Source organism: Procambarus clarkii, chromosome 45 (assembly GCF_040958095.1).
Source record: "Procambarus clarkii isolate CNS0578487 chromosome 45, FALCON_Pclarkii_2.0, whole genome shotgun sequence".
Lineage (NCBI taxonomy): Eukaryota > Metazoa > Arthropoda > Malacostraca > Decapoda > Cambaridae > Procambarus > Procambarus clarkii.
In genome coordinates, this window is record NC_091194.1 from 25,919,873 (window position 1) to 25,932,372 (window position 12,500).

Below are 12,500 nucleotides of genomic sequence, written 5' to 3' on the forward strand. Positions count from 1 at the left end.
TGCAAGAGGAGCGACACATCTATGGTTCATCCAATAACAATTTAGCAGTCCATCCAATTTAGCAGTCTCCGTGGTGTAGTGGTAAGACACTCGCCTGGCGTTCCGCGAGCGCTATGTCATGGGTTCGTATCCTGGCCGGGGAGGATTTACTGGGCGCAATTCCTTAACTGTAGCCTCTGTTTAACGCAACAGTAAAATGTGTACTTGGATGAAAAAACGATTCTTCGCGGCAGGGGATCGTATTCCAGGGACCATAGGATTAAGGACTTGCCGAAACGCTACGCGTACTAGTGGCTGTACAAGAATGTAACAACTCTTGTATATATCTCAAAAAAAAAAAAAAAATAAAAAAATAAAATTAGCAGACTTCTAGATGTTACTATACTGCTCGGCTTAGACTCGGTTACAAGTATTTCTGGGAATTCTCATTATCTGCCGATGTAGACCTGACCAAATGTTAACTGTCAACAAAATTATTCGCACACCCTCCGTCACTATGTGATAGTGAATTCAGAGACAATTTTATAACCAATGTACCAACGATGTGTCAATATTTCATTCAAAATTATCTGGTACCAGAAATTTTAGCCAAATATCCCCAGTTTGCTAACTGTAAGTAGTAACAAAGTGATTGTAACCTATCCACCGCTGCCCACTGGATGGGGGCGGTGTGCAGGACAAACATATCAATTGTGACACTAGCTCTCCACATATGTCAGTTGCTTAATTTAGAAACTGTACTTGTGATCGATCTCGAACCCATTGTTGATGTGACGACTTATACTGAATTTTGTAACTAGCTCATCAAGATTGTAACTTGCTTAGCTAAATGAATTGTGGGGTTCAGTCCCTGAGCCCATTATGTGCCTCTGTAACCCTTTCCACTACCGCCCACAAGATGGGTATGGGGTGCATAATAAATGAACTAAACTAACTTTAAGGCATCCTGAAAGAAAGCTTGGAGGGCTTGAAAAATTGCAGAACGAAGCCGTGAGGATAATCCTTGGGTGCCCTCGTACCACAAAGATACTTAATATGAGAAAGGAACTTAATATTCCGAGCGTTGTTTATCGTGTTACTGAAAATAACTGTCAAATTGGTATAAAAATGCTTAGGCTAGCTCATCCTAACCCTTGCACAGAAGCCCTCCAGAATTTCTTTATTGAATGTTGAAAACAACCCTCAAGTTGACTATTTCCGTAACAGCATGCACTCCTGTATGCTAATCCCCACAATCACCAAGCCCACCCGAGTCACTCAAACATCTGCCACTACCCTGGATCACCTTTGGACTAATATAACAGCTCCCCTTACATCTGGGGTAATTTATGACAGAACAACTGACCACTATCCTACTTTCCTCATAGCAAACATTGACACATCACCACCAGAAACCAAAAAACTTTCATTCAGGCTAAATAGTGAATCAGCTTTAGGCAATCTCTCTAATGCACTTCACAATATTAACTGGGAATCTGAATTTAATAATTCACAGGATATAAACTCATCAACTAACCTCTTTCTCTACAAAACTCTAAGCCTCTACAACACTCACTGTCCCCCTCCTTACCAAACAAGTAACTGATAAAAGAAAAAATAACCCGTGGCTCACAAGTGGCATAATTAAATCAATCAACAAAAAACATGAATACGAAAAGAAATTTAGGAGTGGCCTAATTCCAATGGAAGTAGTTAAAAGGTACTCGTCAGTGCTTACCAGTATCATAAGAAAAGCAAAACTTTCATACTATGAGACTAGATTCAAAGAAGCAAAAGGCAACATGAAAAGCACATGGAATACCATCTCTAACATCCTGGGAACTAAACAACACTCCCACAACCAGATAACACTCTCTAAGGATGGCCTTACACTGTCATCTGACTTAGAAATGGCGAATGAATTTAATAGCTTCTTTTCATCGATTGGTGCTAACCTTGCAAGTAAAATCCCACAGAGTCAGACACATATCAACACATATCTCTCAGGCAGCTATCCAAACTCTCTTCTCCTCTCACCAGTCAGCCCGTCAGATGTTGTGTCCATCATACATTCACTAAAAACCAAAGCTGGGAACATCAGTGAAATCCCATCCATTGTATACAAGAGCGCCTCCCATATGCCCTTGCACCACCTATAGCTCTGCTGTTCAACAAATCCCTTGAGTGTCATACCTTCCCTGATATCCTTAAAAACGCAAGAGTAACGCCAGTTCATAGAGGAGGTAGTGGATTATGTTGCATGATGATTATGTTGCATGGGTGATTATAAATATGTATGTGTATGTATATATGTATACGTATATATATATATATGTACATGTATGTATGACAGTGTGTACATGTATATATAACATTAATAATTTTGTAACTAGCGTCAAAAATTGTTATTTGCTTAGCTAAACAAACTAGAGAGTTCAGTTCCTGAACCCATTATGTGCCTCTGTAATCCTTTACACCACCGCCCACGGGATGGGTATGGGGTGCATAATAAAGAAAGAAATTGAAATAATAAGGGTATGAAATGTATCAACATAAAACATTAATGTTAGTGGCCATCAGGTAAAATCAGGTTATTATTTGTAAAGAATTTAAATGAGTTAAACTAAATACAAACTTAATATGTTTTGCTAACGCAAAAATATATTCCCGAGGTATTGTAATTGCAAATAAATATTTAATACAATTATTTGTATCATTTTTTTTATTTTAGATTTCCGTATTGCTTGATAATATATAATAGCGTTTAAATAATGCTAGCGCTGGACATTCTTTAGGCTCGTTGCATGTTGTGGTAGTCGCCGCCATTTTAAAACCGTGTCGAGAGGGACTGCTGTTGGCTTATCCACAAAATCCTGCTGCATCTTCAATAGTTAAGGTAACTGTTTTCTTTTATTTGCTCTTAGACATGTGTAGTATATATATAAGCTTGTGGTGGTAGGCTGGATGGTGTGTTGATGGTCCTGGCTGGAGGTATGTTGATGGTGGTGTTGTGTTGATGGCCCTGGAGGCATGTTGATGGCCCTGGAGGTGTGTTGGTGGCCCTGGAGGTGTGTTGGTGGCCCTGGAGGTGTGTTGGTGGCCCTGGCTGGAGGTGTATTGATGGTGGTGTTGTGCTGATGGCCCTGGAGGCGTGTTGATGGCCCTGGAGGTGTGTTGGTGGCCCTGGAGGTGTGTTGGTGGCCCTGGAGGTGTGTTGGTGGTCCTGGCTGGAGGTGTGTTGATGGTGGTGTTGTGTTGATGGCCCTGGAGGCGTGTTGATGGCCCTGGAGGTGTGTTGGTGGCCCTGGAGGTGTGTTGGTGGCCCTGGAGGTGTGTTGGTGGTCCTGGCTGGAGGTGTGTTGATGGTGGTGTTGTGTTGATGGCCCTGGAGGCGTGTTGATGGCCCTGGATGTGTGTTGGTGGCCCTGGAGGTGTGTTGGTGGCCCTGGAGGTGTGTTGGTGGCCCTGGCTGGAGGTGTGTTGATGGTGGTGTTGTGTTGATGGCCCTGGAGGCGTGTTGATGGCCCTGGAGGTGTGTTGGTGGCCCTGGAGGTGTGTTGGTGGCCCTGGAGGTGTGTTGGTGGCCCTGGCTGGAGGTGTGTTGATGGTGGTGTTGTGTTGATGGCCCTGGAGGCGTGTTGATGGCCCTGGATGTGTGTTGGTGGCCCTGGAGGTGTGTTGGTGGCCCTGGAGGTGTGTTGATGGTGGTGTTGTGTTGATGGCCCTGGAGGCGTGTTGATGGCCCTGGAGGTGTGTTGGTGGCCCTGGAGGTGTGTTGGTTGCCCTGGAGGTGTGTTGGTGGCCCTGGAGGTGTGTTGGTGGCCCTGGCTGGAGGTGTGTTGATGGTGGTGTTGTGTTGATGGCCCTGGAGGCGTGTTGATGGCCCTGGATGTGTGTTGGTGGCCCTGGAGGTGTGTTGGTGGCCCTGGAGGTGTGTTGGTGGCCCTGGCTGGAGGTGTGTTGATGGTGGTGTTGTGTTGATGGCCCTGGAGGCGTGTTGATGGCCCTGGAGGTGTGTTGGTGGCCCTGGAGGTGTGTTGGTGGCCCTGGAGGTGTGTTGGTGGCCCTGGCTGGAGGTGTGTTGATGGTGGTGTTGTGTTGATGGCCCTGGAGGCGTGTTGATGGCCCTGGAGGTGTGTTGGTGGCCCTGGAGGTGTGTTGGTTGCCCTGGAGGTGTGTTGGTGGCCCTGGAGGTGTGTTGGTGGCCCTGGCTGGAGGTGTATTGATGGTGGTGTTCTGTTGATGGCCCTGGAGGCGTGTTGATGGCCCTGGAGGTGTGTTGGTGGCCCTGGAGGTGTGTTGGTGGCCCTGGAGGTGTGTTGGTAGTCCTGGCTGGAGGTGTGTTGATGGTGGTGTTGTGTTGATGGCCCTGGAGGCGTGTTGATGGCCCTGGAGGTGTGTTGGTGGCCCTGGAGGTGTGTTGGTGGCCCTGGAGGTGTGTTGGTGGCCCTGGCTGGAGGTGTGTTGATGGTGGTGTTGTGTTGATGGCCCTGGAGGCGTGTTGATGGCCCTGGAGGTGTGTTGGTGGCCCTGGAGGTGTGTTGGTGGCCCTGGAGGTGTGTTGGTGGCCCTGGCTGGAGGTGTGTTGATGGTGGTGTTGTGTTGATGGCCCTGGAGGCGTGTTGATGGCCCTGGAGGTGTGTTGGTGGCCCTGGAGGTGTGTTGGTGGCCCTGGAGGTGTGTTGGTAGTCCTGGCTGGAGGTGTGTTGATGGTGGTGTTGTGTTGATGGCCCTGGAGGCGTGTTGATGGCCCTGGAGGTGTGTTGGTGGCCCTGGAGGTGTGTTGGTGGCCCTGGAGGTGTGTTGGTGGCCCTGGCTGGAGGTGTGTTGATGGTGGTGTTGTGTTGATGGCCCTGGAGGCGTGTTGATGGCCCTGGAGGTGTGTTGGTGGCCCTGGAGGTGTGTTGGTGGCCCTGGAGGTGTGTTGGTGGCCCTGGCTGGAGGTGTGTTGATGGTGGTGTTGTGTTGATGGCCCTGGAGGCGTGTTGATGGCCCTGGAGGTGTGTTGGTGGCCCTGGAGGTGTGTTGGTTGCCCTATATATATATATATATATATATATATATATATATATATATATATATATATATATATATATATATATATATATATATATATATATATATATATATATATATATATATATATTATGAATATCAGAGGTCCCAGGACAATTATTGTGCATGTGTAGTATGTATATTTATGTAGTATATTTGGCATATTTTTTGGCATTTAGTTAATGCCAGTTAGTGGCATGTCTCTGCACCGTTTCCAGTTTGTTGATATGCTTTTGATATGATATGATATGATATGTTGATATGCAGTTGTGTACTTTTCGAGACTACATTTCAAATATTCCCTAACATACATGGCTTCTCCCCCCGCTTTGTGTAAAATAGTTTAAATCCATTTATGGGACATTCAGCAAATAGTTCTCTATTTTTTACATTCATCAATGTTTCGGTACGTGCAATAGTATGTATTGTTTCATTGCAGATAACAGCATTTAAATTTTGTTTGTTTCTTAGACTTAGACTCGTACTACCAAGTTGCTGTTGGCAATTGGATAATTTTTTTATGAAGTCATTTGTTATTTTTTCCCCTATAGTAATTTATGCTTTTGATCTCAATTAGTTTTATATCCTAGCTTTTTAATTTTTTCCCCTTATATATTGCCATCTTATCTGTCTGCTTTACATGGCTTAAGCAGAGTCATGTCTGCTTAAGCCTTTGTTATTTTACTAATTTACCTGTTTTAATTATTATTTGTTTTCAAAGTTTAGTTTACCCCATTTTATTTGCTTTTTGCAGTACAGTACTTTACTAATAATCTTGTAATAGTAATTGGTAATGTAGCACTTGGCCTTTCTCCTTCAGAATGTATGCACACATTATAGAAAAAAGAAGAGAATACCACACAAGATGGCAGCGTATGTCACGGGCCAAAAAGCGACGCCTAAAAGAACAGGCGTCCCAGCGTGGCAAAAATGAAAATAGTGATGAGGTTGAGATTCAGTTGTTGAATCAGGATCCTTTGGCCAATGTTACAACAAACAGCATAGACGATGACCATGCTGCTTTGTCATCTAATTCAGAACCTAATATTGGTTGTGGAGCCAATGAAGATGCATCATCTCTGGAAAGTCAGAGAGAGAGAGATTGGACTTGGGACATGATTGATGAGCATGACCCAATATCATCAGAGTCAGAGAGCAGTGGTGATGAGGATGATAAATCATTATCAGATGTATTGTTAGTATGGGTTAATAAATATGGCATAACACACAATGCCATTGATAATTTATTAAAAAAATTGAGAAAACAGGGACATGCTGACTTGCCAAAAACAGCTCGTTCGTTACTGAATACAGTTAAACATATACCTACTGAGACTAAATCAGGCATGATGTATATCTACTTGGGGTTAGAGGAGGAAATGTTGAAAACTTTAAGGCTGTATCCTAAATCAACAATAAGAGATTTGGCAGAAATATCTTTAATTTGCAACATTGATGGTTTGCCAATATTTAGAAGTAAAAATGAAAGTTTATGGCCTGTTCTTTGTGCTATCAATAATGTCAAACCTATAAGAGTTTTCCCAGTAGTCCTCACATACGGAAGCTCTAAACCTAGTGATTTAGATTTTTTAAATGAATTCATTCAGGATTTGAAAAAAATTATGCACTATGGATTTAAAAATGATGACAAAACATTGCCAGTAAAACTAAAAGGAGTCATATGTGATGCCCCAGCAAAAGCAATGGTGAAGGCAATCAAACTCCACTCTGGCTACTTTGGGTGTGATAGATGTACCCAAGAGGGTGTTTGGAATGGAAGAATGACTTATCAACAAGTGAAAAATTTACAACTCAGAACCGATGAAGATTTTCGTAATCAATCTAATTCTCAACATCACCATGGTAGATCACCATTCTGTGACTTAAATATAAATATGGTGAGTACTTTTCCCATAGACTATATGCATCAGATATGTCTTGGGGTTATGAAAAGGTTACTTCTTGCCTGGATACGAAATAAAAACGTAAAATTATGTGCTCGCCAAGTTGATGAAATTAGTCAGCGTCTAATTCAACTAACACAATTTGTGCCTATGCACTTTGCACGTAAACCTCGAAGTCTTTCAGAGGTTGATAGATGGAAAGCGACTGAATACAGGCAACTCCTTCTCTACACCGGTAAGATTGTACTGAAGGGAATCTTACCCAAAGAATTGTATGACCATTTCCTGACTCTGAGTGTAGCCATTTCTATTCTTGTATCACCTAAATTGATTCAGTTAAATTACAGCCAATATGCACATGATCTTTTGCTGTACTTTGTGTTAAAGGCTCGTGAGCTGTATGGTAAGGATTTTTTAGTGTACAATGTACACTGCCTAACACACATATCCTCTGATGCCAAAGAGTTTGGTAGTTTGGACAGATGTTCAGCATTTCCATTTGAAAATTACCTGCAGCAGGTTAAGAATATGGTTCGATCAAGTAAAAACCCTCTTGTTCAAATTGCAAAGAGGCTGAAAGAGATGCAGCATGCTCAAAGGATTTATACACCAAATACAGAACATAAAATATATACCAAGGCACCAAACAATGCCTATTTGCTGAATAATGAAACTTGCTGCCAAGTTTTGGACACTGTCAGTGACACCGATGAAAATGGAGACAGCATGTTCCTTTGCAGGGTATATTCGAGAAGTATACCTCTCTTTGAGAAACCTTGTAACTCCAAATTAATTGGAGCATTTAAGGTTCTTACTAGGAATTCATCCATGAAGGTGATTCCAGCAAGAAAACTAAACCGCACAGGTATGATGATCGAGACAGAAAGCGCAAATACTTTTCTGTCAATACTACATGACTTATGACAAGTACGTATTTAAATACTGTATCCATGCTTTAATAATAGTTTGAACTAATATTGTAAGTTAATGAGATTCACAATTTTGTTTTTTATTAAAGCTATTATCTTTTGACCAATATTTACCTGTTTAAAAATCCCATTACCCTGTATTTCATGAAAATTATTAATATTTTGAGAGCACATTAATAGATAAAACTGTATTAAGCCTTTTAGTCCATACATGGCAGCTACTGTTTATACCAACCGAAAATCATTTACAAATGTGGCTAATCTATGATTGACATAATCAAGTAAATCTATTACCAACTTTATGCTAATTTCTTTTTTTGGGGAGAACAACCCTTAATAAGATTTTTCAATTTTGTAGATGACATCTGAAAAGCGGTATGCAGTGGTAGGCTTCAATGATCGTAGTGTGGGTATCATCTCCACAACCTGGATTAAAAAATCTGATGATGTAAGCATTACTTTGAAACTAAAAAATTGCATATATTGAGTTGCTTTAAAAATATTCCAAATTAGTGCTAAAATTAGCATGTAACAGTTTATTTTGACTTTTCAGGAAACCATATTGTGCTGGTGGCCACGAAGCAGGCATACAGTTAGTGCCCAAAAGCACGAAAAGCCAGACACGACAAATTGGCGAGTGCATGTCGTATCAACAATCCTATCAACAACTGGTAGGTATTAAATTTATAATTATTAAGATTTAAGATACAAGACACCTATTCATTCATTCACCATAACTTTAACACTGCAGACAAAAACAGCATTATAATTATATTTTAATCACAAGATGGGTTTCCTCATAGCTACTTAAGACTTTTGTGCCCCAGTTATAAGTTCCAAATCATGTACGTTGTTTTATTAAACATCTCTTTAGGAAGCTGATTTAAGTTATTTCTTAGTGTTCACTACTCTACTAGGTAACGATAAATATATATCTCGCTGATATATTACTAATTATATTCAATTATTACAGATGATTTTGACGTTGCAAAACGAAGATGCTTAGCTGCGGAAGACACTTCAAATGTCGAAACTGAAGACGATATGGGCTATCCTCGACAACGAAAAAGGAAACCATGCTTCAAATATGAAGAAGAGAATTCCGAGAATAACAAACGTAAGCATTGATAACCTACTACAGTAATTTAAAAAAAATTTGCAACTTGAAAAATGCCATTCAATACATTAAACAATTTAAATAATTTCAGGCAATCATCACTCGTCTCAATCCAAGAAGAAGTGTTCGCCATCTTCATATGAGAATACACCTTCAAAAGAAATAAGTCCTCCGCAAATACCATATTATTCTGGTATATTAAGTGAATGTAAGGATTAGTAGTAAATAACATTAAAAGTTCTAAATTGATATTTAACCATGCTTCCTTTGGTTATTTATGCTTTTGGTTTAAAAAAAACTAAAAACTGCTCTAAACTTAGTTCTTGCTGTTTTTTTTTTTTTTTTTTTTTTTTTAATTCCTTCTGGAAGTACTAGAAGCTTTGAGTAATTTTTATGCTTATCTGGAATTTCTGTATAGAAATATGTGTTTATTTCTAATTGTTTAATATTAAGTATATTATTCTTTTATGTGCATATGGGGTCTAGTGAACTTTTCCCACTTTGTCTAGCAGGTGCTTTTCACTTGTCACAGTTCAGGGAAATTTTGGTTTTCCTTTGATCTAGTCACTAGAAACAAGCAGGTTTGTTATTACTTTTCTTTTTGTTTGTCCCTTACGTGTTAATTTGTCCTTTATCTTACCTTTACCTTACGTGTTAATTTGTCCCTTACCTTAAGTTAATTAACTCCTTTTCAGCTAATAGAACAGTCCTACAAAAGCCGTCTCCAGTGAAGACTACACTTCACAATACACCTTCAACGCCATCAGTATTTCCTCATGAAGGTAATAAGTTAATTTTTAAAATGTGTATTTCATGTTGACCCCCACCTCTCTCATGTTAGTTCAAACTATATTAAAGTCTTTAAAATATTATTTGGTTAACGAGTGTTTGAAATAAACATAACTACTTTTCAGCTAATAGAACAGTCCTACAAAAGCAGTCTCCAGTGAAGACTACACTTCACAATACACCGTTGACGCCATCAGTATTTCTTCATGAAGGTAATAAGTAATTATTTAAAATATATATCATGTTGACCCACTCTCTCATGTTGACCCTCATTCTCTCTCTCTCATGTTGACCTCCCTTTTCTCATGTTGAAATTTGTTTTGTTAATTTTGTTGTCACCTCTTCTTATTCTGTGTGTATGTGTCTGTCTGTCTCTGTATGTCTCTCTATCTTTCTTTTTCTTTATTTATTTCTTTCTTTTCTTTTTTCTTCTCTTCTCATGTTGGCCCTCCTCTCTCCCATGATAACCCCCCCCCCCCTCTCTGATGTTGGCTCACCCTCTTTCTGATGTTGGGTAGTTTAAATGTGATATAGACATATAGTATAACTTATAATATTAGTATGCAGTAGTAAAAGCTCATGAAATTTGTTGATTATACAGTACAGTAGTTAGATTTTAATAGCTAAATCTTGCAATCTTAAAGACAATGAGCTGGTCACGCCAAGTACTTCAGTCGTTAGGACTCCAAGGTCAAGGAATTTATTCGACCCAAAGTCACCAGACAAGAACGATGGGAGTTTGAAAGAAATGATGCAGAATATGAGTAAGTTTTGAAAGTTTAATTAATTTATTATGTAGCCTATAACCTATATGTACCCTATGGGTGATAGGCATAAGTTTCATGTTGAAGTAGACTGCAAACTGAGCAGGTTAGATTGCTGAATTTGCTTCCAATTATATAAGCAGTTTCATAATTACTAAGAAATTATCCCATTATCTATCACATCAGTCATAGCCTACTTTTTGGGTGCTTTCTCAGTGTCAGTTATTTTAAAATATACTTTATAATGCTTTTATTTTAAATGTACATTCAAGATATGTAATATAATAGCATGTACACTTTCTATATACTGTATAAATTTCCAGGTAACATGTTGCAGGCCATATACACTGAAGTGAATGAACTGAAAAGTGATGTGAATGAACTGAAAAGTGATGTGAATGAACTGAAAAGTGATGTGAATGAACTGAAAAGTGATGTGAAGATATTGAAAGCAACTTTGACTACAAAAGAAACAGACAAGATCATAGAAGATCTAATACCAAATCCTATTGCTGCAGAAGGTGATCTTAATGTTCTCAATAGGAAGTTAGCGGAATCGAGTTTCAGAACAAAATTTGTAAGTGGTATTTTAACAGTAATGTTTCCTTCAATTTTTCATCTTAAATATTACAGATATTTGCTAATTTTCTAATTAAATTTTTTTGATAGTTCATGCAGAAAAGATAAAATTGCTAAATAATAAGAATAATGATATAATCTTGTTTATATAGGATAGGATAAAATATAACACTTACGTATTTGTAAATTATGTAATATTAACACAGAGTCTTTCACACTCTCCTGAGTGCTTTCTCAAGGTCTTGAGTGTATGGTTAGGATGAGGCTTACATTTCAACGACTATATTTCTCTTGCTAATTTTGTTAGTCGTTGAGATGTATCTCTTCATAACACACACACTTATCTGCTTGATGGGGGTCTGGGAGTTCTTCTACTCCCCAAGCCCGGCCCGAGGCTAGGCTTGACTTGAGAACTTTGGTCTAGTGCTTGGTGATTGTGGGGATTATCATAGAGGATTACATGCTGTTATGGAAACAGTCAACTAGAGGGTTATTTTGTAGACCCAGGTCAATATTGAAATCACCTCCTAGAATGATGTGATTTTTGTTGAGATGTTATTTATGATAAGATGCCTTATCATAAGTTATGATATATATATATATATATATATATATATATATATATATATATATATATATATATATATATATATATATATATATATATATATATATATATATATGTGTGTGTTTCATTGAATATGACCGCATATTCTGTATTTATTATTTTCTGGTTTAGGGCTTCTATCCCTCTAACTATTTTCTTAGCATCAGGGCTTATTTGAAATAGGAGTTCTCCAAAACTCATTTTCGTACTTTTAAGGTGAAGAAAAGAAGTGATTTACTATAGAGTGTATTACACTTATTTATATAATTTGCACGACGTTTCGAACCTCCATGGTTCATTCTCAAGTGAACAGATCTTGCAATACTAGTTTCACCTCACATTTATCCCTTATGTATCCCCCCATGTTTTCACCTTCATTGTATTATCACCTGACCCAGTGCGGGTATAAAATCAACTAGTATTGTAAGATCTGTTCACTTGAGAATGAACCATGGAGGTTTGAAACGTCGTGCAAATTATATAAATAAGTGTAATACACTCTATAGTAAATCACTTCTTTTCTTCACCTTAAAAGTACGAAAATGAGTTTTGGAGAACTCCTATTTCAATTAAGCCCTGATGCTAAGAAAATAGTTAGAGGGATAGAAGCCCTAAACCAGAAAATAATAAATACAGAATATGCGGTCATATTCAATGAAACATGTTTGAAAGAAAACCTGCTGCCAGTATACACCAATATATATATATATATATATATATAAATATATATAGCCATTCAGGCTTGTTCGCATATATATATATATATATATATATATA

General features: G+C 38.8%; 2 protein-coding genes across 3 annotated transcripts in view; both read left to right on the forward strand.

Annotated features, from left to right (window-relative positions):
- Positions 1–2,522: 2,522 nt before the first annotated feature.
- On the forward strand, positions 2,523–9,203 carry LOC138350319 (uncharacterized). Its single transcript, XM_069300940.1, has 5 exons — positions 2,523–2,875; positions 5,855–7,173; positions 8,421–8,459; positions 8,841–8,984; positions 9,076–9,203. Exons 2-5 carry the CDS (start codon positions 5,856–5,858, stop codon positions 9,201–9,203), a joined length of 1,629 nt encoding a protein of 542 aa, XP_069157041.1. The 5' UTR covers positions 2,523–2,875; position 5,855.
- Positions 9,204–9,288: 85 nt separating this feature from the next.
- The window catches only part of LOC138350361 (uncharacterized), a 7,133-nt gene continuing 3,921 nt past the window's right edge, over positions 9,289–12,500 (forward strand). Inside the window, exons 1-3 of one of the 2 annotated variants that reach the window (XM_069300988.1) lie at positions 9,289–9,985; positions 10,418–10,537; positions 10,861–11,114. In XM_069300988.1, the coding sequence (XP_069157089.1) occupies positions 10,522–10,537; positions 10,861–11,114 (270 nt within the window). In that variant the 5' untranslated portion in view covers positions 9,289–9,985; positions 10,418–10,521. Of the gene's footprint in view, positions 9,986–10,417; positions 10,538–10,754; positions 11,115–12,500 lie in introns of those variants that run through there. The other variant, XM_069300987.1, reaches the window with a different exon arrangement.

Bases quoted from the DNA above. Each gene is read 5' to 3' on its own strand.
- LOC138350319 (XM_069300940.1), top strand. From the start codon at position 5,856: ATGTATGCACACATTATAGAAAAAAGAAGAGAATACCACACAAGATGG. The intron at 7,174-8,420 runs GTAAGATTGTAC...TTGACTTTTCAG, and splicing joins GCAACTCCTTCTCTACACCG to GAAACCATATTGTGCTGGTG. The intron at 8,460-8,840 runs GTTAGTGCCCAA...CAATTATTACAG, and splicing joins GGCCACGAAGCAGGCATACA to ATGATTTTGACGTTGCAAAA.